Source organism: Solanum lycopersicum, chromosome 2 (assembly GCF_036512215.1).
Source record: "Solanum lycopersicum chromosome 2, SLM_r2.1".
Lineage (NCBI taxonomy): Eukaryota > Viridiplantae > Streptophyta > Magnoliopsida > Solanales > Solanaceae > Solanum > Solanum lycopersicum.
Genome location: NC_090801.1, coordinates 62,009,383 through 62,035,797, shown reverse-complemented (window position 1 = coordinate 62,035,797; position 26,415 = coordinate 62,009,383). Strand labels below are relative to the sequence as shown.

At 31.5% G+C, this 26,415-nt stretch overlaps 3 protein-coding genes across 6 annotated transcripts; 2 read left to right on the top strand and 1 right to left on the bottom strand.

Annotated features, from left to right (window-relative positions):
• The first annotated feature begins 1,250 nt into the window (after window positions 1-1,250).
• Window positions 1,251-6,874, top strand: LOC101246886 (zinc finger CCCH domain-containing protein 1). 4 transcript variants are annotated; one of them, XM_010318203.3, is made up of 6 exons: window positions 1,251-1,464; window positions 2,129-2,217; window positions 2,336-2,411; window positions 3,574-4,409; window positions 4,889-5,050; window positions 6,473-6,874. In XM_010318203.3, exons 3-5 carry the CDS (start codon window positions 2,336-2,338, stop codon window positions 4,991-4,993), a joined length of 1,017 nt encoding a protein of 338 aa, XP_010316505.1. In that variant the 5' UTR covers window positions 1,251-1,464; window positions 2,129-2,217; the 3' UTR covers window positions 4,994-5,050; window positions 6,473-6,874. The 4 variants fall into 4 exon arrangements, with proteins under 4 accessions (XP_010316505.1, XP_019067912.1, XP_010316506.1 ...); XM_019212367.3 differs by having other exon boundaries at window positions 5,803-6,874; XM_010318204.4 differs by having other exon boundaries at window positions 2,126-2,217.
• Window positions 6,875-7,002: 128 nt separating this feature from the next.
• On the bottom strand, window positions 7,003-13,087 carry LOC101246588 (uncharacterized). The gene is made up of 7 exons (XM_004232558.5): window positions 11,251-13,087; window positions 11,034-11,149; window positions 9,361-10,413; window positions 8,246-8,738; window positions 8,005-8,158; window positions 7,556-7,649; window positions 7,003-7,458 (listed from the first exon to the last, which is right to left on the bottom strand). Exons 1-7 carry the CDS (start codon window positions 12,457-12,459, stop codon window positions 7,341-7,343), a joined length of 3,237 nt encoding a protein of 1,078 aa, XP_004232606.1. The 5' UTR covers window positions 12,460-13,087; the 3' UTR covers window positions 7,003-7,340.
• Window positions 13,088-17,902: 4,815 nt separating this feature from the next.
• Window positions 17,903-20,234, top strand: LOC101247181 (peroxidase 7). Its single transcript, XM_004232560.5, has 3 exons — window positions 17,903-18,215; window positions 18,920-19,265; window positions 19,570-20,234. Exons 1-3 carry the CDS (start codon window positions 18,000-18,002, stop codon window positions 19,980-19,982), a joined length of 975 nt encoding a protein of 324 aa, XP_004232608.1. The 5' UTR covers window positions 17,903-17,999; the 3' UTR covers window positions 19,983-20,234.
• The last annotated feature ends 6,181 nt before the right edge of the window (window positions 20,235-26,415 follow it).

Sequence of the window (26,415 nt, the reverse complement as noted above, 5' to 3'; positions counted from 1 at the left end):
GTTTTATCTAGGGGTGTGAACTATTTTGATTAAAACGAAAAATCAAATCAAAATCAAATCGAATTTTAATTTGGATTTTTGGTTTGATTTTGGATTTATAATTTACTTTGTTTGGTTTTTTGGTTTGGTTTCGATTTTAGAAAAATGAAAATCAAAAAATTGAATTATATATATGTATATATATAACACAATACTTAAAAGTATATCAATTATAGATTTTCAAACATAAGAAAATAAACTAAATCATAATAAGAATAACTAAAAAGGGATAAAAGTGGCTAACTCCAACTTAATATATATATATATATATATATATATATATATATATATATATAATTTTTAAAATTGCAAATAATTTTATTACGTTTCTAATTATTGACATAACCAATTAACAAAACCAAAAAAAGAAAAACCAAACCAAATAGTATAAAACCGAATCGGAAAAACTAATTCACACCCAAAATTTTATCTCCCCAATCCCTTTATCCTAATCATGTTTCCAATAACCCTAGAATACAAATTTATTGAACAGAAAGGGGTAATAGGTATATCTTTGTATTATTAAAAATGATTTAAATATATTTTTATTTAGTTTTGCGTTTAATATATTCTTTCTATTATACTTTAACACATTCAGTAAAATCTCACTAAATTAATAATTGGTATATTAATAATCTCTCTAAACTAATGTTTTCTTTTAGTCCCAATTTGGAGCAATAGAAAAAATTACTTATTCTGATAAAATAATAAGAAATATATTTTAGAAGACTTTTATATAAATATATGGAGCCATTAATATTATAAATTAATAATTTTTAAAATTTCTAATATATGTAAGATAATTTAATGAAATATGATTAAATTATTTTTATTTTTTATTATATTTTAAATTTAGTTGAAGGTTATCTCTAACTTTTCTTATTGCATATCCTAAGGCTTTCAGGTTACATCATAAAATTGCGAAGTATTCGAAATGTGATAAATGTATTCTTATGTGTAACTAGTTCCAACGTCAATTTCTTCTAAACTCTAAATTTCTGAACATGAATCTTAAAATACTTTTTTAATTAACGAAATTATTTTATTGATGGAATAATATCTCTATAAAATAATAATATTTCATGATTCCGCCGATATTAATTTAATAACCAACAAAGTGACATGTGAAAAATTCTCGTCTACTTTTGTTAAACTTTAAGGACCTTTTGTGTACAAGTCAATATATAAAGGACCAAAGTAGCTCTACGCATATACATAAGGGGCCATTTGCAATTTTCCCTGTTTTAATTTACTGTTTCTTCCCAATCTCTCTCTCGTCGTAAAGGTCGAAAAAAAACCCTCTTGCCACCGGTTCGCCACCGCCTGCGGCAAATCCGCCTCTCTTGTCGCCGTGAAGTTTCCTGCCTGCGGTGTTTGGTTGTCTTCGATCTCAAACTCTCGATTATACCGTCTGCTCTTTTATTGGTATGTATCTCTCACTATTTCTGTTAGCTAATCTTTCTGCATTTGATTTTGCTGGATTGAAGGAATTGCTTTGTTTGAACTATTTCGCCGGTAATGGAGTGATTTACTTGCTCTTTTCTTAAAACTGCACTGTTTTATCTTCTTCTATTTATTTGTTTCTTTTTGTTCTCCATATTTCTTTTAGGGCTTTTCGGTGTTGTTCATTGAATCTAATTGACAGAGGTTCATTTTTAGGAGTTGGAAAAGAAAAAGAAAAATCGAGGTTCAAAATATGATTGAAAGAACATTATTTGTTTGTCCTTGATAATCTTCTGTTTACCTCTCTTACTCAAAAAAATGAGAATTAGTCAATGTATTGATGTAAATGCGTCTAATTTTATTTGCAGAGTTCATAAATTGCTAAATAAGATCAAACTGGTTGTAATTTTTATGGTGAATTTCTCAATTTGTAAATGGAGATGTTTTTTATTTGTATGTCAGCAATATTATTGTAAGTTTATTTGCTTTAGGTTTTTGCCATTTTTAGCCTTTTTTAGCACGATTGATTTGTCTTTATAAGCTGAAAAGACGGATAAACTGAACCAGAGCCCAAAGTATTGGATAATTGACCATATGTATACTATATCTGGACATGTTAATGATAGCATGTTTATGTTCAAAGCAGTGTGGCACCTGGAATCTCTAAATTCTGAAGCCTCTCTTTGACCGACTTTGGTGAAATACTCGTCTCTTTCTCAAAGTAAAATCTGAGTTGTAAGTTCCCTTTTTCCTCATTTTCTGTCCATCCAGCTCCTCCATAAACTGATTCTCTTTGTCTCTGCTTATACTGAAGCCATTACTTTGTTCTCTGTCCAATGCTTTTTATTGCTAGATGGAGAATTCAAATACTCCAGCATCTGATTCGAACGCTGCCAAAGCTGAAGCTGAACAGCTGCCAACAGCTCCCGGTAAGAGACCTCCTCCTCCTTCTCAACTGGAAACAACTCTACTCAATTTATTTGTGGTTACTGGCGTCCTGTCATTTGGGATATCATCTCAAGCTGATTTAGAATATAGAGCTAATGAATAGGGAAAATTGTATATAATAGCAAACTAATAACCTAAAATAAATTGAGTAGCTAGGGTTTAATTTAATTGTGCTCCATAGCAAACGTTAGTTAAAGTTTGCCAGGCGTCTCTCTCCCAAAAATCTCGCTCGCCACTCTCCGTTCTCGCTCGCCTCTCTCACTTTATACACAAAAGTGTATAAATTCTGTTTCTGTTTTGTATAAAGCGAGAGAAAATTGTATATACACATGCAAAAATATATATCTTCGTGTTATACACTTAATTATACTATTTACAAACATTTTACTTCAAATATTGCAGAGAAAAAGGCCAACGAATTATACAATTGCGAATTATACAATTGCAGTGAAATACAATTTTCTCTAACTTTATACAACAGAAGTGTATATATTGTGTTTCTGTTTTTGTATAAAGCCAGAGAAAAACATATATCTTTCTTGCTATACACTTATAATTATGCAATATACAAACATTTTAATTCGATTCAATTGTATGCGAAGCAAATTTTATAAAAATATTGCAGCGAATTATACAATTGTGCATTATACAATCGCAGTGAAATAGGATAGCGAATTATACAATTGCAGCAAAATAAGTCAGCCAATTATACAATTTACATTGATGATAAGTCACTGTAATCTGATTCTACATCACCATTATCAGATTCTAAGAAGCTGCAGCTACCACTGTGCAGCGTATTAGAATTAAATCTTCTGAATTGTTGGTGTATAATCTGATAATGCACTGTAATTTGAGTAGCTGCTGTTACCCCCATAGTAAGTATTAACATAAACTGTTCAGAGGTTTAGTTCTAGTCCATATATGATTATCTCGACTTTGCCACTGAAGATGACTGTACGAATGTTCTCATCAATACTGTTTTTGTTAGTACCCCGGGTTTGCATATATTATTATGTATTCTACGCTAGCAAATATTAATCCTTAGTTTCTTTTCTCATCTAGCTCGCTTTTGCCTTCTTTTGTCAATTTACTGTGGCTTCTTTTGCTTAATATGTTTTTGTATACTTTCCTCTATTGCAGTATGCAATTTTTTCAAAAAACCATCCAAGGGAAAAAATATCAGAAAGCGTCCTACAGTTGAAGAGGGAGAGAATGAAGATGCAGAAGGAGATAGTTCAGTCATATATACCAAGAAAAAGCCAGCGGTTGCGAATAATAAGCTGCACTTCTCAACTGGACCTTCAAAGTCCAACAAGGATACTGACTCCAATGTAGATTCAAAAGCGGCTCGTTTTCATTTCGAGTCCTCAAAGGAAATTCAAGTTCAAAATGATAGTAGAGCAACAGCTACTTTAGAAACTGAGACTGAGTTCTCTAGAGATGCCCGGGCCATTCGAGAAAAAGCTCTGAAGCAGGCAGAGGAGGCTTTAAAGGGAAAAAGCAAGACAGGTGGTGATGACAAATTGTATAAAGGTATGAATCAATATACTGATTACAAAGCTGGTTTGAGAAGAGAACATACGATTTCTAGTGAGAAAGCTGGTGGAGCGCATGGTCCTCTCAGGGCTTCTGCTCACATCAGAGTTTCAGCAAGGTTTGACTATCAACCAGATATCTGTAAGGACTATAAAGAGACTGGATATTGTGGATATGGGGACTCCTGCAAATTTATGCATGACCGTGGAGATTATAAGTCTGGGTGGCAGATGGAAAGGGAGTGGGATGAAGCTGAGAAAGAGAGGAAAAGAAAATTGGCTCTGGGAATGCTCAATGAAGACGATGAGGATGCAGAGAAGAGTGATGAAGATGACGACGATGATGCATTACCATTTGCTTGTTTTATCTGCAGAGAGCCTTTTGTTGATCCTGTTATGACCAAATGCAAACACTACTTCTGTGAGCACTGTGCATTAAAGGTAATTTCAGTTTCCTTTTACTCTTTTTGCTTGATCATATCACGGGGTCTGCGAACAAAGTCCACTTTTCTATGTCTTCTCCATTTCTCTTTTTAAAAAATATTTTTCCTTATTTGAGATGACATAGTTTATTCCCCCACCTTCTCCAAATCTCAACCACCTAAATAAGGAATGGCAACAGAGTGAAAGAGAGATGGTTGTAAAAGACTTTCTTGGTGTCTTTTTCTGTTGTCACTCATTTATAATGAAATCACCCGTTGAAATAGGCAAGAGTTTCAAGTATTTCAATTTACCCTTTTCCTCAAGTAAAAGCTGCCTCTTCTATTGGTTTGGACTTTTGTCAACCAATATAGACTATTGAAAACAGTTTGAGCTACTGTCACCTAGGGCACAGAGCTATGACTTATTTAACTTCTATTTATACTTTGCATGTGGATTTCAAGAATCTCTTTTTTCTTTTTGGTGGTTGTGGTTAACAGCACCATGCAAAGAATAAGAAGTGCTATGTATGCAACCAACCAACCCTTGGGATATTCAATACAGCATTTGAAATACGCAAGAGGATGGCGGCTCAAGGGAAATGATGGATTTTCTGCCAGTTCTCTCTTTCACGATGCCATAGAAGTGGATCTTGCTTTACTGTAAGTGTCTACAAATTGGATACGTTAGATTTAAAATGTGCACTTCCTTTATATGTAAAGTATAATACCATTTGTTTTCTTGCTAGAGCTCTCGCACAACTGATTCTCGACCTGCTATACTCCACCTACATACTTGAACAGTTGGTTTTGATACGTAGGTACATGTTAGCCTTGTAGAAATAGGAATACCTACATGTTTAGAACAATGCCTAATGTAAAAAATAAAGTTATTGGATTAGATTTAAAATGTGCATTTCCTTTATATGTAAAGTATAATACCATCTGTTTTCTTGCTAGAACTCTCGCACAACTGATTCTTGACCTGCTATACTCCACCTACATACTTGAACATTTGGTTTTGACCTTGTAGAAATAGGAATACCTACATGTTAACCTTGTAGAAATAGGAATACCTACATGTTTAGAACAATGTTTTGTCAAAAAAAATAAAGTTTATTTAGAAGAATACTTCCTTATAGATTGGAATTAGGGCTGCTCAAAATCAAACCTAGACAGACTTTTTCCGTACCTAAACCAACAAAAATTGGAAATATCGGTTCTTCATTCAGTTTTTCTTTTAAATTGTTGGGTTACATGGTTCAGTACTTGGTTCTTATCAATATTCAGTTTAAACCAAATACCTAACTAATATTATTTTAATTTAAAATACTATTATACATTTTATTTTATACAAAATTTGTACTTAACTTTGGTTTTTCTTTCACTTTCAACTTTCAATTCATGATCAACAGAGTAAAGAAATCCTTAGCCCTAGTTTCTCTGCTGTTGCCCTCTGCCAACTTCAAGACTCTGCTCTCTGATATGATATGATCCTCCAATGCTGAGAGTTCCACTTTTTGTTGCTACTTTCCAGCGTCATCAGCAGCAAGCCAAAGAATTTTTCACTATTTCCTTTCAGTGAATGGGTTAACTTGTTTGTCTTCGGTTTCATAATGTAACCTTTTTTCATTGCTTTATCAAGCTGTCCAAGTTTTTGCTAAAGTTGGGTGATTGTTAACACATGCAAGGAGAACAAGCTCCTTGTGATAGGGTACTGGAAATTTTGAGCCTTTGAACTTATGCAGTTCGCAAGTTAGCCTTCGTTCATCACTTTTAAGTTTGTAATTCTACTAATGACATGGTTATCACTCCAAAATCTCACACTTTAGAATCCTAACTTCTATCCCTGAAGCTTCAAAGGCCAGCAGGAATGTTAATATGTAGGTGAACTCTATGTTGTTCAGACTCTTCAAAAGTGTCATCGGGTGCGTATCGGATCCTTCGAAAGTAGTGCATTTTTGGAGGATCTGACACGGGTGATATATAATATGTGACACGTGCCCCACTTCCCAAAGATAAACATAAATTATATAATTAGGGGATGCAATCAAGAGTACCTGAATTGGTTTCTTTATTTGGCAGGTTGAATGATGATTATGATTCAAGTAACAGGTTGTGATTGATGTATGATAAGGAAGTTTGAAACAATACCAACGCTGGTGGAAGATGAAGATTAGGACATTGACTTGAACGTCCAATATCACTTCATGTGAAGAGTCGATATATATTTTCTTATGTAAGTACGGCAACTTATATGGAATTAGGTTATGTGTCTTTCCTTTGCTTTGTTGCCTTAGTCATGTATTTTTGAATTTTAAGCCTACATGATGAATCACTTCAGTTGCTCGTCTATCTGTCTCAGCTAGATATCATATCTTTTTGCTGGTTTGAATTACTATGAAGGGACTAAAATTGTAAGCTTTAGCAACCAACCTTCTAACTTCTATATTTGGTCACAATGGAAATGACATTACTCTTTTCAAATCTGATGATGGTGTAGTTGAGTTAACATGCATCGACGACCGAAATCGTAGTCCCATTTCTTTTTCTTTGAGAAATTAAAATGCTCACTACTTAGGTAACTAAGAAAACAATGCTAAGTTGCTTGTAGCTTCTTTACATGTAAGGAACTCTTCCAATTTTCATTTGAATTGCTGTTACAAAGAGCTTGAAAATATACAATTTCTAATGTCATAGAAAGAACTTTGCTTTCTTTTCTCCTATTGTATACAAAAGATGGTTAGTGAAAACCAGGGGAGAGTGAGCATTCATCCACTAAATCTAAACCTGTTATAGACAAATAAATTAGCCATAAAACAGTTCCATGGCTCACGAGATTCAATTAAAACCAAAAAAAGAAGGAAAAGAAAACGAAAAATCATCTTTCGGCTCATCTCTCATTGGGCAAAAAGTTAGACATCAGCAGAACAAAATCCGGTTAACCTGTACGTCATGAGTGTATATATGCACGGACAACATCTATAATAGGGGTTTCACATATCGGACATTTTCCGGTGCCCCAAAGCAATTCATGGGCACACCTGAAACAGGTGCACATGTGCCCACACCTGAAAATTAAGGACAAATGTTCCCAAACTTATTTCTAACGAACGAACTTTTAAGTTGCCCAAGTGAAAACTTCTTGCTACAATCAATGCCAAGTACCTGTAAAGGAGAGAATCAACTTGCTGCTCATAACAAATACAGCAATTTGCTATGTTTGCACCCTTCTTATCCGAGTTACTCCCAATCACTGGACCTGCATTACAAAATTCCGTTCACACTCTCTCTAAAGAAACGAAATTGAAATAGACGGAAAAAAAAAAGATCACATGTAGATGAAGCTCATAAGTGAAGCCCAATCTTGGAACTTGTAAGATTGTGAGGTTCAACACATAGTTCAATAAGGTAAGCTTATCCCCCGAGGAAAAGTATTCAATAAGGCAAATAATATAAGAAGTGAAACGACTTCACCTTTGGGTATTTCACCTATCAAGTTTTTCTTTCAGGTTACAAAGGGTTTTATGAAGTTGGAAAAGACGCACAGAAAAATCATAGTTTTATGATAGATGATGGTAAGTATCTTATATTCAGATTTCAGTCAACCAACACACCTGACTGAATTATTGCAGCTGCAACCTCGTCCTTGATGGAATGTTGTAAATTCATTTGCATGTTCATGCAACTGTTTATTGATCTTCGTATTTCAAAAATCTCTTGGTGGAGTTGCTCCATGTGTCCTCGCAATTCATATATCAGTTCCATTTCCTGTTAATGCCATGTCGTTATGACTAGTCTCAAACTCAGGAATATCTGGCAAGTCATTGCAAGTAAAAGAAAAAAGAGAAAACTTACGATTGAAGGGTGTCTAGTGGAGGTGGAGGAGCTTTGTTGATTGTGATGAGAGTAAATGTTGGATAATTCAGGCTGTGGTAAAGAATTAGAGGGACGGTGATAGGAGTCGTCACTGACACCCCTGTCTTGATCATTACTCCATGATGGTAAAGTGTCCTGATTATTTCTCCACGACTGTAAAGTGTGTGAAGCTTTGTTCTGATCAACTAATTCCTCAGGTTTAAGGTATTGTTGTCTAATTGGATTATTATCATCTTCAAAGTCATCCTCATAACCTGAGTACGCTTCTTCCTCATCATCATCAACCCCGGCTGCTCGTGTTTCTATATGTGATATCACTTCCTCCTCCTTGCCCCATTCTTTAGTCATACGTGCCCCTACTTTTTTCTCAAGCTGGCCGCTCCTTGCATTAGGTAGTTCTTGTGAGCGAGACGCCATTAGTTGATCTATCTTGTCTCTCAAACCACTGTTGAGAAAGATTGAAACACTTTTTCTGCACATTTATGAAAGACAAAAGCAAGTGCAAATCATTAACTATGTTTATACTACAAAAGCTGAGTAATTAATATCTTATGACAGCAAAAGGAGATACAAAGACTCTATTTTCAATTATCACTTCCCCTTGGTAAGCAGGGAACAATGACTTCCTTTTCCAAATTGCAAAAAGTTCTTTTACACGTATCCCAGCTCGATCAAAATCCGTTTCACATTCTTTAACATGTTAAAGTCAGTAAGTTCTCAGAGATGATCTCCAAACCAGCACGGACAAGTACAGAAATGATCCATACACTAAGTGAAAATTATATTCTGAGGTAGAATCACTTCTGTCATCGCCTTCATTCTTATTAACTTTGTCTATGTCTATGGCACCTTTGTATTGTAACAATGGTTTCTATCTGATACACTTTGTAAAAATCAGATTCTCATTCTAGTGGTTTGTTATTGATTCTCCCTTGATTATTTTATGCTTAATTAATGCAGGCAGGGGAACTGTCTTTGGATCGTATTGATCGTACATAAATACCCAAATAAACTTAAACCCAACTATTGTATAATGACAAGAATAAATATATATATGATAAGTCTCAGATCAGATGCAAGGAATTTGCAATTACCTGTTAAGAAGTTGGCGAATATCATGATTCTCTAGGAAGGGATCAAGCATCTCTTGGTATCTTTCTTGCCTAAGACCTTCCCACTCTTCACGTGGACGAGAAACATCATTTATCCAGTCTTGGTTGGATTCTAATTGCTGCTGGTAGTTAGACTGTAGTTCATCCCATCCACTTGGCGTGTGCGAATAATCACTTACCCAGCCACAATCACTGTCCACTAGATTTTGGTTGGTAGCTTCCTCTTCACAGTCACTTTGAGGTTTGGTGCTCTCACTAGACCACTCATTACTAGTTCCTGCATGCTGCAGTTTATTTGCATCGTGTTCTTCTCTATGGACACTTTGTTCACTATCCTTGGGAGATCTTGATGTCTCTAAAAATTCCAGCGACTTGTCATGGTTAGCTTGACAGCTTGCATTTTCCCAGCTAGCTTGGTCATGGGGAATATCTGAGCTGTGCAGTTGTGAAGTACAATGTAGTAAACTGGGGCTAACTGCTTGAGGACTACAGTCTACCTCATTATGTTTCGGACTATAAGAACTGTCAGAATGTCGGATATGAATTGACATTTCTTTCTGGGAATTTGATGAGTTAGTAGCTTTTACATTTGTTGTCATCATTCGGGGACTTATTTTCTTATTGACTTCCCCATGGGGATTCTCCTCTTGCAGTTGATTGGATGGAAAAACTTTTCCAATTTGTGTATTGCTATCTATCACATTTATGCAGAGAGTCATTGGGTCAATCGGCTCAGGATGATCCTCTCGTGTAGATGTAGAAGCAATTTCGGATTTAGGACTGCTATTGCTTCTTGAGTCAGCTACACCAGGCTGCATTGCAGCACTCTCTCTGATAATCTCCTGCTTCTGGTTCCCTTCTCTTTGCTTGTGGGATGCTAATTCACTTCCAACTTTTACAGCATTATTACCTTTGTTCTGTACTCTTTGCTGATTTGGTGTGGAATTCCGGTTTTCCTGGGTGTTCTCTGCTGCTTCTCTCGAGAGGCTTCTGGAGTCAGATACACCATTTTGACTTCCTGTATTGAACTTTTCCCTGAAATGAAATACTATCCAAATTATGTAAATTCCATAAGGTTGAAAGATAAGAAGTTTGGTTCCAATAAGGTAGAACCAAATGGATAATTGATTTCTTTTGAACCACTCAACTTCTAAGGAAAATTGCCCTGATTTGAAGGGAAAGTCGAGACTTGTGATAATTTCTGTTGGACCTACTACTACCCCGTTAACATGTAATCATCAACTTCAATTGTTATGTTCTTATACAATCCAAAAGGTATTTTATGCTGAGCTCATTCTGATATATTCAGATAAAGCAAAATATTGAATAAATGGAAGCTAAGAGATGAAACATTTTGTCTACAACATCAATAGGTTCCAATGATAAGATTTCCCCCCGACTGTGTTACATACCATAATCTTATTTGCCTTAGCATGTCAAACAAATAGAAACGTTAAAAGATTCATTCTTTCGTCATGTTATTCAAAACCTACTTCGGATTGAGCATATGATAACAGCATTCTTGCTCCAATTTTTTCATATTTTAAGCAGTTGAATATTCACATCTTGATGATCAACAATATTCTCCACAAGGTAATTGCAGATTATTCTTTTTTGCAATGTATATATAGAATCAATAGAGACATGGTGTTTACCTGATATGCATGATTGCAGAACTAGACACTCTATTTGATTCGGATGATGTGCCATTGGTTGATCGATCATCTCTGGTGTCTGTGACACGACGCAGGAATCTAACTTTAAGCAAAGCCTGTTTTAGGAAATTGGATTGTGAAGACCAATCAGCAAATGGTACAATGATCCTTTAAATCAAATTCATCATTATCAACGATTAGAGAGCAAAATGCAAACCTGAATACGACCTCTTTGTTGGAACTTGGAAACAGCCTTTCGTTCCCTAAGAGTGTCAAGTTCCCTGAGTCTGTCACGCTCCATTTGCAATAGCAAATCGCTTAATGCCTTTCGACCTCTGATGATTCGAGGCGAATGCAGAACCGGGAAAAAATTCCTTTGTTGCAGTTGTTGCTCTGAATGATCAAATGATGTTTTAATACGAGGCAAACATTCACCAGTGGCAAGATGAGCAGCATTAGTGCAATTGTTTTCATTCTCATGATTCTCTTCACCATTACTACTTGCCAATTTCTTAATAATATCAGCAACTCTAAGCTTTTCCCTTTCTTTATTAGTATCTGAATTTTTACAACCCTGAATATCATTCATAGCAGTTTTATACACCTGTTCCCAATCCCCAGCCGATTCGCCATTCACGCTTGCAGCCGGAGTTTCAAATCGTCCATCGACTGAAGATTCATCACATGTATCATCTCCTCTCTGAGATACATTTGAGTCCGCAAATGCAGCATTTTCACAATTGCTTTTAGCGCTGCTCGGATTCGAATTCGAATTGTTCCCCAAATTCACGCTCTTAGACACCGTTTCAAAATCCCTCCACCGTCGGACAAGAGTAGAAACACCGCCTGAATTAGGAACTTCGACGACGGTGGTTGCGGTGGTAGTTTCAAGCGCTTCTCCTTTCTGTTTTGTTGGCCTTGAAGAAATCACCATTTCTCTATCCCATTTATCAACGGTTGTAGGAGTGTTCTCATTGTTGTCCCATTGCGGTTTATGAACCCATAAATCTGCATAATCAACATGTCGGTGTTGCCGGGAATTTTCATTGGCATCCGAAGAATGAGTATTCGTATTTGTGGGTTGACTTGAAGAAATACAAGAATGGATATGTGTATGGACCAAATCTTTTAGATTCTTCTGGAAAACATTGGAATCCCTATGAGTACATCGATCACGCCTGTTACGATCTCTAAGTACATGACCAAATGAAGAAGAAGAGGCAATTTCTACCTGAGAAGATGCCATTTCTTGCGAAACTTGCTCAATCAAGAATGCTATATTTAATGTTTGTTGACAAAAAGGAGAAAACTTTGAACATTTCAACGTTCCCCAAAGTAAAACATTACAAATTGAAAACAACCCATCTCTCAAAATTGACTCGTCTGAAGAAGAAATTAGCAGAATTAAAAACAACCAAACATACATTCATTCAACAATATCAAAAATAACAACCCATTTGTTTCTCTCAAAGAGAAGAAAAGGGGGTCTGGCCTCTCTGTTGTTTTTGGGTAATTAAAACGTCAAACACGCAGAGAACGCAAGTCTCGCCGGTTATTTCTCTGTTTTTTCATCTTGATAAGTTAATCAATCAACATTCTTCACAAACAGAAAATTCCACACGGAAAAAAGAAAAAAAAAAGGAATGAAGGAGATAAAGAGAGAGAATATAGAGGAGAGAGTAGATGTGAAGTGAAGAGCAAACAAACAAAGATGGGAACTTCGTGGAACTATAATATCTTAAAGAAGACGAAATAACAGAGGAATGGGACATGTGGTGCGGTGCTCTCTTCTTGTTGTGATTCATAAATAAAACAGTTGCAATCGAGTAAAGTTAATATTCGTCCATTTTTACTTGTTCAATATTTAATTTAATTATCTACAAATTATTTGAACTGTGTAATATCATTTTATTATAACCTAACACGAATTATAATATTGCTTTAAAAAAATATCATTCTCAAATAGTTTCTGCATTTGCATCATAATTTAAACACAAAATAAGAAAAAAAAATTAAAAATTCTTATTAAATACTATGTAAATATATTATTCAAACGGAAAAAAATGAAAGGAGGAGCATGTGCGTGGGTTGTATCATAGTTTGGTATAGGAAAATGAGGGAAGATGGAAAAAGGGAGAATAGAGAGACGTTGGATTAGAGCCGTTGGAGGAAAATGTGGGGTCAAGATTGGATTATAAAAATGACTCGGTTCTTTTTTCTACTTTGCGGTAAAGCCAAACTATTCCTTTATTTTTCTCATGAGAGCGTCACCCTTTTTTCTTACACACACTGCCACTATTCTTTTTTACTTCAACTATTCTTTACCCTATTTGTTATTATTTGGAAAAAAGGTTTTAAATTATATTTAGTTTTTAATCAATCGTCAAATGATATCCCTAACGTATTCAAAATAGTTAAAAATATCACTTTCTTACACCTATTAAATCCAATTTTTCTTTAATATTAATATTCGGGTAAATAAATGCTCCTCCTTATAAGGGAGTTATGTGATGTCACATGTGCGCTTTAATTAAATAGGTGATACTGATTTTTTAGTTCATGTGATCCCAAATCATAAATAATCTAAGTCATATGGGTTAATTAATCTAAAACAACTAGAAATCAATTGTTCGTATTCATTTTTTTCTAATGTTTTACATTATTTAAAAGATAACAATGTCTGCTTCACTTGAAACAGTGGTTCTTGTTTACTTGAAGCAACTTTTAATGAATCCAACCCCAACAACTCTGAATAGAGAAACTTGGATGGTTAAAGTGTAATTCATGCCGTATGCTTTTCGGAAAAACGTCTAAAATATATTGAAATTTTAATCAAAATTACTGTAATGATATCAAATTTTGAAAAGGGTCTTTTATTTTAGCACTATTTAATAATATATTTTAAATGTATATATGTGTCCATCTGAACATAAACAATATTGCATTATTATAAATAGTAATGTGTCTATGTGAACACATATATATCTTTACACTATTAAATAGTGCAGAAATAAAAGGTCATCCATAAAATTTAATATTGTAAAAAATAAATTTAAGCCAAAGTTATAATATTTTTAAGACCTTTTCCCTGTGTTTATACATGGACTTATCTCCTTCAGATATGTTCAGTCAACAAATATTTTTTTATCATTAAACATTGCAAGGTAATGTCATTTTATTTCACACATTTCTCTACATTTTAATCTTTATTTCTGCTCTCTCCGTCCACAATTGTTTGTCAGGATAAGGTCATACACTCCTCGTAAGGAAAATTCAATACAAGATGTAATTTGACTAATATAACTCTACTTTATCATGAATATCAAAAGTTTACATAACTTTTCAATTAAACAAAATGAATAATTATTAAGAATAAAATTTAAAAAATGACTAATTATTTCTTGATTGTTTTAATTGTTAATTAATGTTGGACATCTATGTTTAATATATCTGCCAAATAATTATAGACGGAGGAAATATTATGTTTAATAAAATTGATTAATTCATCATCCAAATGTATAGTGGTAAAAAGCCAAGTTTTTAGGAGTTGGAACATGAAAGTTGGCATAAAGAGGATTAAATGTCACAAGCATTGAGGATGGTAAGCAATAATGTTCACTATGGTTACAAGTACATTGCTAAAATTCAATGTTTCAAACACAACACACCGTTGGAAGTTGGGACTATCCCTTCAAATTAATATATACTTATTTAAATAAATAAATGTTATTCTTTCAAATTTCAATTTATACAATAGTGGTTGGATAGACATAAAAATAATAATTTGAATTTGTTGTCTTTAAGTATATAGCAATACTTTTTATTATATATAAAAAAAAACACGTTGTTATGGGAATCTATCAGCTCACTTACTAGTTATGTGGGAACTGACTAACTAGTAATATAAATTATTTATGCGGTGACCAACACAAAATAGGGAAAAAAAGTGTAAATGACCCTATAAAGTGGGGGACAAAGAATGTGATTATTATTATAGGAGTTTTCTATAATACTCATTTGGACATTGGACTACCAAAGTGTCAATAGTTATCATGTATCATGTAGCTAGCGTTGATCACGCAATGCATATACATATTATATACATTACGTACATTATGTAGAATAAGGTTTGTTTTTCAGAAAAAAAAAATAGATTTAAATTCTAAACGTTTTTTATGTTCGTACAAAAAATATGAGAAAAAATATCATTTGATCAGAAAAATAATAATCTTATGTTTCCAAAAATGTTTTTCAGATTAATCTAAATATGTAGCTTTTCCAGATTAAATATTTGGTTATAGTTTACCTTAATTTAATAGCAATCAGTTATTATTTCATATGTTTATGGCAGTCAAAAATTGATGAAATGGATCACCAAATTCAAATCAAGTCACCTATGTGTCAAGACGAGATGGGTAAACATAGTATGTTATTATTTGAATTAAAATAAACAGTTCTAAAAAAATATAAAATTATACAGCAAAATATGCTCATGAAAACTAGCATTGAATCGAAATCAAATCAATTGAATCGACAAAGTCAATAATTAGAAATAATAAAGATAAAAATCTAAATTATTTCAAATCGTATTATCATTTTTTATATGAAATTTCGGAATATAAAAAAAGAATAATATGATGTTCAAATAATAATACTTCAAGACTTTTAGAAGTATAAAGTTTTATTACATATATTAAGCAACAGATTAGAAAACCTTCTTATATGCCACGTCATTAAACCGTTACTTTAAGGTGATTTTGCTGGACTAGATGGCCCAATTGCCACAGGCCCATATGAGGTAGAACCCGGATAGCTTGACTCTTCTTTCAATTTTAACCTATGGTAAAAGTTTATTTTGTAACCCTTATTTAGCATAGCCATTAAGGGTGTGTTTGGTACGAAGAAAAATGTTTTCCATGAAAAATATTTTTCTACTTATTTTCTCATGTTTGATTGGTGAGTAGAAAATATTTTCCGTATGTTTGATTTATGAATGAAATTAATTTTTAGGGGGGGTTGGGGTGGCTGGCTGGCTAGTAAGGGGTGGGTAAGGGGGCTGGCCAGATGGGAGGAGTAGGAGTTAAAAAAATAAAAAATTAAGTTGAAAATATTTTTAAAAAGCAAAATTAATTTTTTGCGGAGGGGGTGGGGTTGTAGGGGGGCTAGCTGGTGGTGGGTGCGTCAGGGTCAGGGATCGGATAAAAAAATAAAATTTTAAAATTAAAAATATTTTTTCTAAATTGATGTTTTTTGAAAAAAAAATGTTATTTTAAATTGGAGGAGAGTTTTGAAAATGTTTTCCTTAATTTTTGAAAGGAAATCATTTTCCTTAATTTTGAGGAAAATGAGTTGATTTGAAAAATATTTTCCAAAATTTTGTCCCAACCAAACATGAGAAAATTTGAATGGAAAATGTTTTCCTTCATACCAAACACACTCTACAAGATACTCTTTCTATTTCACAAAAAATGATTTAGTTTGACTTGACACGAATTTTAAGAAAATAAAAAAGACTTTTGATCATGTGGTTCTAAATTAAAGTTATGTCAAATGTATAAAATTCTCGTTTAATCTTGTGGCCTTAGACATGTCACATAGAAAGTTGTTACCAAAACAAGAAAAATGTCATTTTTTTAAGTAGGCTAAAAAGAAAAGACTATCATTCTTTTATAAACGGAAGAAATATTTACTTTGAGCATTTCTTTTGATAATAAAATGCTTATTCATGTGAACAATCACTTCTATAAGGCGTAAGCTTAATTTGAGAATGAAAAAATATTCTATTAGAAGCAGCGCTATAAAAAATGAATCATAAATTTACTTAAATGTGAATTTCAGACGCCATGCAAAATAAAAATTAAAAACTTAGTTCGAGTCACGCAAAGGCTTAAAAAGAAGAAGAAAGAAGTAAAAAGAGAAACCTTAAATTCATGAGCTTTTGCCATATGACACAATTAGTCGAAATTTTAAAAACCAAACCACAAACTTAACAGTTAGCCCTCCTTTATATAGGGTTTACACTTCTCATGATCATGTTTAAAGAGTATTATAAAGTCCTCATTCATGGTTCCACGATGAGAAAGACTGAAAATACCATTAATTCCCAATATCATAATTTTACTGAAATTTGTTATATTTTGGAATAGTTCATACTTATTTTTTATTGTGAATAAACCATATCATATTTATTCTTGACTCTAATAAAACTTTAATCTGAAGTCTGAAGTATAATGAAATAACTTTAACAAATCATTATACTACATTTGACTTGTAAATAAATCATAGCCAAATTACATTTTTTTAGTAATTAAAAGATTTCGTTCACGAAATTAATATTACTATTACCTTTGTTCCTATTGAATTGTCATATGTTTTTCAAAAAATATATTTGGCTAATTTTAAAGATAAATTAAATTAGATAATATTAATTTAATATTTTAAAGAATAAATATAAAATAACTATATAAATACATATTTTCCAAAATAAAAAAATAATAATATATATAATCTAAGTACATATAGTTTAAGTTTTTTTAAAAAATTGACAAGTAAAAAAAAACGGAGGGATCGAGCTGAATATTTGATGCCAAACAAATAATGGTCATGTGTACTTGCCAAGTCCATTGCACTTCTCTTTTTAATGTTTATAAATAGTCAATTCAACTTCTTAATATATACTAATAAATATAATTAACCTTGTCTCCCACCCGAAATAATCAAAATCCAAATATATATTCCTTTTTATAGTTTATTGTCAACTCAACGTTTGTACATGTCCGCACGTCTCGATAATTACATTTTCAAAACCCATATAGGTGCTTCTCACGTATAGCTAGCTACTTCACACACACACACAAAAAAACTATTTATACATATTGATAGGTGTAGAATGTACCATAACAAATCAAAAGAATTCCTCTTGTTCATTAATATTGAAGTTCATATACCCTCCACAAATATCGTAGAATGAAGAGTTTTGTTTTCCTCACGGCGGCGTTGTTTCTGGTGGCCGCCGTGTGTGCTTCAGCATATGATGAGGACGATCTTCCTTATGACTACTACAGCAAGACCTGTCCCAAGTTGGAGTGTATAGTGCACAAGAAAATGGAGGAATGGATTAAAAAAGATTATTCACTTGCTCCTGCTCTCATGAGGTTGCATTTCCATGATTGTTTTGTTAGGGTACGTATTGATCTTACCTATATAGTTTCACTATCTAGGTAATGTACAAAATAATTAAGTTAAATAACACGCCTTTTGTTTTTTCTTTTTTTCTTTATAGTCATTTGATTTTTGAAAATTTATTGATTTGACTAATTCAGATGTGAACCACGTTTGATCAGCTTTTATGGGAATCGCTCCATACTTGGGGATTTCCCATTTTTTGTAAGCTTGAACATGATTGTTGAGGTTATGGTCAAGGGTGTTGAAGGGATCTTATACGTCACATTCTATCCTTGTGCATTTTCTTGTTGAATAATTTATGAGTTAAAAAATGGATAATTTAACCAAAATAAAAAAAGTCTATTAGAAAGTTTCTCTCTTTTTGGGAATTTTTATTTCATATTTCTTTCTAACATTTTTGTACAAATTTACCAATTGATCTTAAATTTCTCATTTTACGATATATTTTATCATAAAAAAAAAACTCATTTTATACTTAATTGATGACATATTTTATAGCGAAAAAAGTCATTAGATACTTAGTACTACAAAATTTCAATGTTCTTATTTCTTATTTAAAAATTAATACGATGCCTCATCACACCTTTATTCAAGTTTGAGACACAACTATTCACCAATTAGTAGATTGTAATATAGAATGCATTAACAAATGCATTTTTTCTATTTAATTTCTAAAAATATTGTTTATGGATGGTACGTAGGGATGTGATGCCTCCATATTATTAGACTACGAAGGAAGTGAGAAGGATGCCAACGTAAGCAAGACATTAAGGGGATTCGAAGTAATCGAGGATATCAAACGAGAATTGGAGAAAGAGTGTCCTAAAACAGTATCCTGTGCTGATATTTTAACCGTAGCCGCAAGAGACGCCACACTTGCAGTAGGTGGTCCTTACTGGATGGTTCCATATGGCAGGAAGGATGGCACAGTTTCCAATGCTAAAGAAGCTGATCAATTAGTCCCAATGGGTCACGAAGTAGTCACTGATTTACTTGAATTATTCCAATCCAAAGGATTAAATGTTCTCGACTTGGTTGTCCTCTCTGGTCAGTACTTTTTCCATTATCCATGTTTTCTAGCACTATTAAATTTTTAATTGTTAGGTTATATATCTAATCATAGTCTAAAACGTCAAATAATATTTCAATGCAAATTTTAGTTAATCGAACGTTAGATAACGAGGGATCAAAAGTAATATATCCTTATTTCGAATTGAGCTAGCAAATTTTTACCATTAATGATCATAAAAGTATCGTTAAATATTCAATATGATTCCAGAAGATCTAGTTTCGTTGCGATTATATAACTTAATATCAATTTTGTTTTAATTTATGTGTTACATGTATGTAGGAGCTCACACAATTGGAAGAACAACATGTGAATCTCTACAATACAGGTTATACAATTATAATGGGACTAAGAAATCAGATACAAGACTTGATCATCTCTACTTAAATTATTTGGAAAGAAAATGTAGATGGGCATCTGAATATGTTGATCTTGATGCTGTTACTCCAAAGAAATTTGATGTTCAATACTACAAAAATCTACAAAAGGGAATGGGACTTTTGTTGACTGATCAATTGTTGTATAAAGATTCAAGAACTGCACCAATTGTCACTGCTTTGGCTACTCAACCAGATGAATTTGGAAGCCTATTTTCAGCATCTATGGTCAAGATGGGAAATATTCAAGATTATCTTAGCAATGATGGTGAAGTCCGACTCACTTGTTCCCGTGTTAACGCCCCTACTAAATATTAATATATATTGATCGTGTAAAAGATTTAATTTCTTATGCTATCAATGCGAGTTTGTTTCTTTTTTTTTCCCGGGTTTTTACTATATTAATATTTAAATTTGTACTTTGAAGTTCGAATATTAATGAAGAGGCTGGTATGAACTTTAAAATCGTGCTAAGCTATCGATAAATTCTCTATCAAAATTATGTACTTTCAATTAATTGAGGAATTTTCCTAAGTTCCGTGAAGGAGAATAATATTTCTTCTGTTTCAATTTGTTTGTTATGTTTTGACTTGATTTGAAGTTTAAGAAAATAATGATTTTTTTTTTGAATTTTATGATCTTAAATTAAAGATATGTTAAATATATCAAAATATCTTTTAATTTAGTGGTCTTGAACATGTTATGTGTAAAGGTAAAACTAAAAAGTTGCTAAAAAGAGAGAGAGATATTCTTTTTTAAATGGACTAAAAAAAGAAAATAGGTCAAACAAATTGAAACAGAGAGAGCAAATATATAAAATTATTTTTTAATTTTGTGGCCTTAAACATGTCACGTGAAAAGTTATCCATTAGAAAATGAATGTAAACCAAGACACTGTCATCTGTAGTTCTGAGCTACAGACCGTAACCCCAAAGTAGAACCCTCTTCGTTTTTTCCAAAAAAATTGTATAACATAACGTCTAAAAGTGTATATACACTATTATACATTATATATAGAGCTAATCAACGAAACCAACACATACCTTAACAAAAAGAAAAAGGAGGGTTGAATAGAAAGTAATGTACACTAATTTAAAGGCAAAAAGTATAAGCATATGAAAAAGGACTTCAAATAATAAATTAACCGACCAATTTATATATATTAATGATCAAATTTATAAATTATTATTATTGCTCTATAACAACCATTTTTTTTCCTTTTTCCTGTTTGGCAGCTTAATTAATTATGAGATAATTATGTCTACTCAAATACTGTTGTCTTCAAATCTGTGACCAAATTTTCTGGCTTATGTTACTCCCCTATCCCCCACGGTTTTTTTCTTGTCCCTTTTATAAAATTTGTCCATTTTCATAATGTCCAAATTGCGTAACAAATTGCATCAATGATCCAAAAATCCAAAGAAGGCACTGACTCAGTATTTAGCATCTGCATGTCTCTTCTCACGTCTCTTTTGCTTATCTCATTCACCTACACCACCTTTTGGCTCCATTCATTCAGTTTTTTCTACTAAAAGACGAAATACTTACCCCACCCACCTAGCTAACAATATACATTGGATTCATCGATCTGATCATCCTTAATCAGAGTTCTTTTCTTTAATTTTTTGAAAAAAGAAGAAGAAATTTTATAGATAGTGAGTTATTATTATAGTTAAATATTCGAGTGTTTATAATATGATATGAAAATTTAAATTCGACTCTGAATCAAATATACGAATTTCGGATACTAAGTCATGAGCTAATTTTTTTTTTTCCTGTCTCTCTCTCTTTGTGTAATCTTTTAAGGTCACCAGACATTGATAAAGTAATTTATATCTCTCCTTTCCACTTTATCTCTGTCAAGATTATATTCTCTCCTTTTTTTCTCTCTCTCTTATTTTCTCTCTAATGTTCAAAAACTAGTTTAAATTAGCTTTGTCTTTTTAGGGTTTTCACATGAAAAAGTCTAGTCTACCTTCTTCCATTTGTAATTTTTATTTTATTATTTACTAGTGACAATAAAATCGTGATTCGTGTTGATTAAAAAAAAAAGGTAAAATCAATCCTTCTTGTTCCTAACGACTCAACCATTATATATAAGTGTTGAATATATAGTTTATCTTCTTGATTTTTTTATTTATGGCTAGGGATGACTTTTTAGCCTCTCATTATCACTTGTAAAATGACTCTCTACAACATTATTATCTCATTACTTACTCTCTTCTTCTTTCTTGTTACTATTGTTATGTCTGATAATCGACAAGTCGAACCGAGTGATCATCATCATGATGCAATCAAGAAGAACATTCCCAAAAATTTGAGTAGTGAAAGAAGAAACTACAAAGAAGATCAAGTTTCAAGTACAATATTGGGAAGAAAAGGAAAGAATCATCAATCTCAAAAATGGAGAGACAAATCATTGAATGTTAGTGCTCATGAAGTTCCTAGTGGTCCAAATCCAATTTCAAATAGGTAATTATCATTTGGGTGGGGGGGGGGGGTGTTTTATTATCTTCTTAATTCTCTAGTTGATTTGTAACCTTTTCAATTTGTGTTTTTCTAAATATATGTATACATTTACTCATTTTATATATATATATGGAATATATTATGATTTTGGTTCAATTTTTGTAATATTGATGTGATTTTCACTAGTTTAACATATCTATCTGAATAATCGGTCTCAATTGATGATGATATATCTTTTTTGCGATATCTATACAAGAGAATTTTTGTTATGATTGTATTTAATCATTTGGTAATGAGAATGCAAAGTTCATGAAATTCAATATAATTTGTAAGTAGTAATTATATATTAGTAGTACATTTGATTTCTATCTTTTCAAAAATGCATCTATTGATTCATCATTTAAATGCCAGGATCCTTCAATATTTATTTATTTTTTTTGAAAAAAAAATAATTTTCACTTTGATAAAGCTGAAAATGTATGCTGTTTCCACCACCATGCCCAAAAAGATAAGACAAATCTTACTTTCTCTGTACGTATTATTCAATAAACCGTGTTTAGTAATTAATTAGTATTATGTTAGTGCCACGGATTGTTCACTAATTTTGCAACAGAAATTTTCCTATTATTCCTAAAATATTAAAGACAAGACAAATATTTGTGATTATAGTGGAAATTGAGAGTGACATTTAGTTATTAATTAAACTCGGAGCATTTACAAAAAAGTAAAATTTGAAGGAAGGCTTTAAATTTAATTTTACTTTTAATGAAATTTATTATAACTTGTCCATTTAATCTTTCCTAGACATAGTATTTTAGATTTGACAATTTTCTATTAATTTTCGTATATGAAAAAGAGAAATTTATATTTTCTACAAATAATATTTAATATTTTCTTTTTAAAATATCTATAACTTCTTATTGCTTGAAATTAAATGAGGCCACACCTTAGGCAACTGGCTCTTGCGGGCGAATTACAACAATATATATATAGAACAAATATTTTTTTGAATATTATTAATTTGATGATGAATATAAAAAATTAACTTTAAATTCGTACCTCTTTCCTCTTCTAGAGGCGGTGTCAGAATTAAAAATTTAAAAATTATAACTTTTAGAATAAAAGAAAAAAATATTTAAAGAATGCTTTTGTTTTGTATGAATGTGTCCACAAAACCTTCACTGAGCTAACGATCAAATTTATTAGAATTTTACAAGTTTATATATATATATATATATATATATATATATATATATATATATATAATTTTCTAAAATACAAATATAAAACTTATAAAAAAATTATTAAATTTGTTCAAACTCACAAAATCTCACTAAGCTCCGCCTCTGCCCCACTCATATTCCTGCCTTAACAGGACCCTAATTATTTGCATGGATCAAGCAACCAAAAGAGTAGGTTTATGCTAATTACTACTCACTCTATGGGCCCGTTTGGCCATAAATTTTCCAAATAATATTTGAGAAAAATTTAGCAAATAATGTTTGTCCATACAATTTGTCATTATTTGGCAAATATTTTTGGTAAATATCCTAAATTTTCAAATACTAGTTCTAGTATTTGGGCCAAATATCATTATTTGGGATATTTTAAAAATTAAAATTTTACCCCAATATTTTATCTTTTACAAAAACACCCTCTCTAGTATTTGTTTGCGTTGTATTACATCATTTTTTACGCGAACACCAAAATAGTGATGAAATATTTAGTGAATATTAAATAATGATATGATTGTTGATGAAAATTATTAAAAATTGGCGTTAAGTAACAAAGTCATGTACTTTATCTACTTCACGATGTATGGAATAATTCTTGTTGCACTCACTCCAAATTACCACATTGCTTCAGTGTCATGGACATTATTTTGTTATTGTTGTAACTAACATTCAATTGACTTGTAATACAGACTTTTAGTTAGTTTTGATAGTTTTTAAAACTTGTGTGTATAAATCATATTTTTCAAATTTTTACTCAAATAATATTTGCCAAGAATATTTGAAAATCTACCAAACGCTAGCTATATATATATATATATATATATATGTTAAAAGCAATGCATGGTTGGCCTTTTTTCTTTATAGAAATAATAAATGGAGTCTAACCAAGTGAGCCAAAAAGTGTAAGTAACACAATGATTAATATAAAGGGGGAAATTATAGGGAACAGAGATTGTTAAGATAAGACTGCATACAATTATGACAACTCAACCAAGGCTGACCATATAATATAATATAATAATATATACTACCTTCCGCCCATTTGTTATTTGTGTGGTATCTTTTATTTAGTTATTGATTGTATTTATCTACCTAATTTGATATCCTCATTTTACTTTCTTAAGTTTGATAATATATCATTATATAAAGGGTCTACTTAATATAGTAAATTTACTTTGTGTTTCAGAGCAAAAAATTAAATAATATTTGATATATTATACATATATTTAATTTAGTTGAGATCATAAAAAAAAAAATTTAAAAAATCTAAAGTTGGTTGGTTGTCTATAGTCACAAATTCAAGGAAAGTATAGAATTTTCTTTTTAAAAATTACGATCTTACATAATAGTCTTCGCATTTTATGATCATAAACATATAATATGTGATAGTAAAATTAAAAGATTACTAAATAAAAAAAGTAATATTTCAAAAAGAAACTAACATAAGTTAAAACATAATGTATAAATATCTTTCGAAGTAATCTATTTAACTTTTTAAAGAGTCTATCTGAGTTATTAATTAAGTAGTCATATCGTGGATATAAAGAGTGTAATATAGAAAAAAATTATGTACTACCCAATTCTTTCATTTTAATTTACATAATGTAGTTTAAATTTTATTATTTTAATGGTGTATTTAAACATACAATGTTTATGATTTTTAAAAACTGAACTTGTATATTTAAAATTATATATAAAAGAGCTATAACTTGTAACAATTAAGAATTTAAAAAGATACAATCATACTATTAGTTTTGTGTGGTGGTTGGGAGATAACCTGAGGATAGTACGTAGAAAAAGAAGGGTCTTTTTCGTCGAGCTGATTTTTTTATAATGTATTATTTTTATTATTTTTCTAACGATGTTAAATGTGCGAGTTGGTTTGAAATTTGAAATATTAAAATGGATTTAATAGCAATTGGGTTGGGTCTTGACCCGCCCAAGTTCACTTTGGGTTCAAATTGATTAGATTCAATGAGCTAAAAAACGTATTGGGTCTTGACTCGCCCAATTTGATCCGATTAATCTCAATAATTTAACATCTTGATATTTAACTTGTATAATCACAATTTGATTTCCCGCTCAAGAAATTTTTATTAAAAAAGTAACAAATTGATAGATAAATCCTAAAACATGTTAAATAGATAATAATTCATACCTTCAATATGGGAACATATCTAAAATAAGTTTTAAAACGGGTTGGAATTGGAGATTGAATTGGGCTCAATTGAGAATTTTCTTCAAATGGATTAAGTATGAATGAATTGACAATGAACCTAATTCAAATTATCTTGAGCCCAACCCTTAAAATTTTAGACAGATTACCTATGTTTGGATTCAGTTTTGACACCCCTAATTTACCCTGTGAGCTATCTTCTTATATGTTTGGATTCAGTTTTGACACCCCTAATTTACCCTGTAAGCTATCAAACACTTTTTCTTAGATCTTTCTTCCTTCCTTTGTTACTAATCTTATTTGTTTTCTTCTCCATTGAACTCCTTGTTTTCAAGGCAACGACATCACCTTTTTGTATTTACATTTCCCTTTTCTTTCTTTTTTTTTTGCTCTTTCAAATTTAATACTAGCTTATCTATCATGGTAATCTTACTAGTTTAGAAATTAATTACTTAGCTACATGCTAATGTATAATATTATATATTTTATCAGATTTTGGTGTGTCCAAATACATTTATATACATGTATCTCGGGATATATGTGATCAAAATTAAATGTATTTTGTTTTAGATACACTGTATCCAAGTGGATTTACATATATTTGGGATAGATAGATAAAATCTCGCTTACCACTCTCGTATTTCAGTCACGTATTTGGTATTCCAGATAAATGTGAATAACTCCAGATACATGTATATAATGTATATCTAGTGTGATTTACATATATTTTGTCATCAAATCAGGTATAAAGTTATTAAATAGTGAAGTAAATTGTAATTACGTTGAATTTTAGAGAGAATAAATAAATTATGATAGAAATATTAACGTAATTAGATATTTTCACTATTAACGGAGTCGTGCCACAATGGGC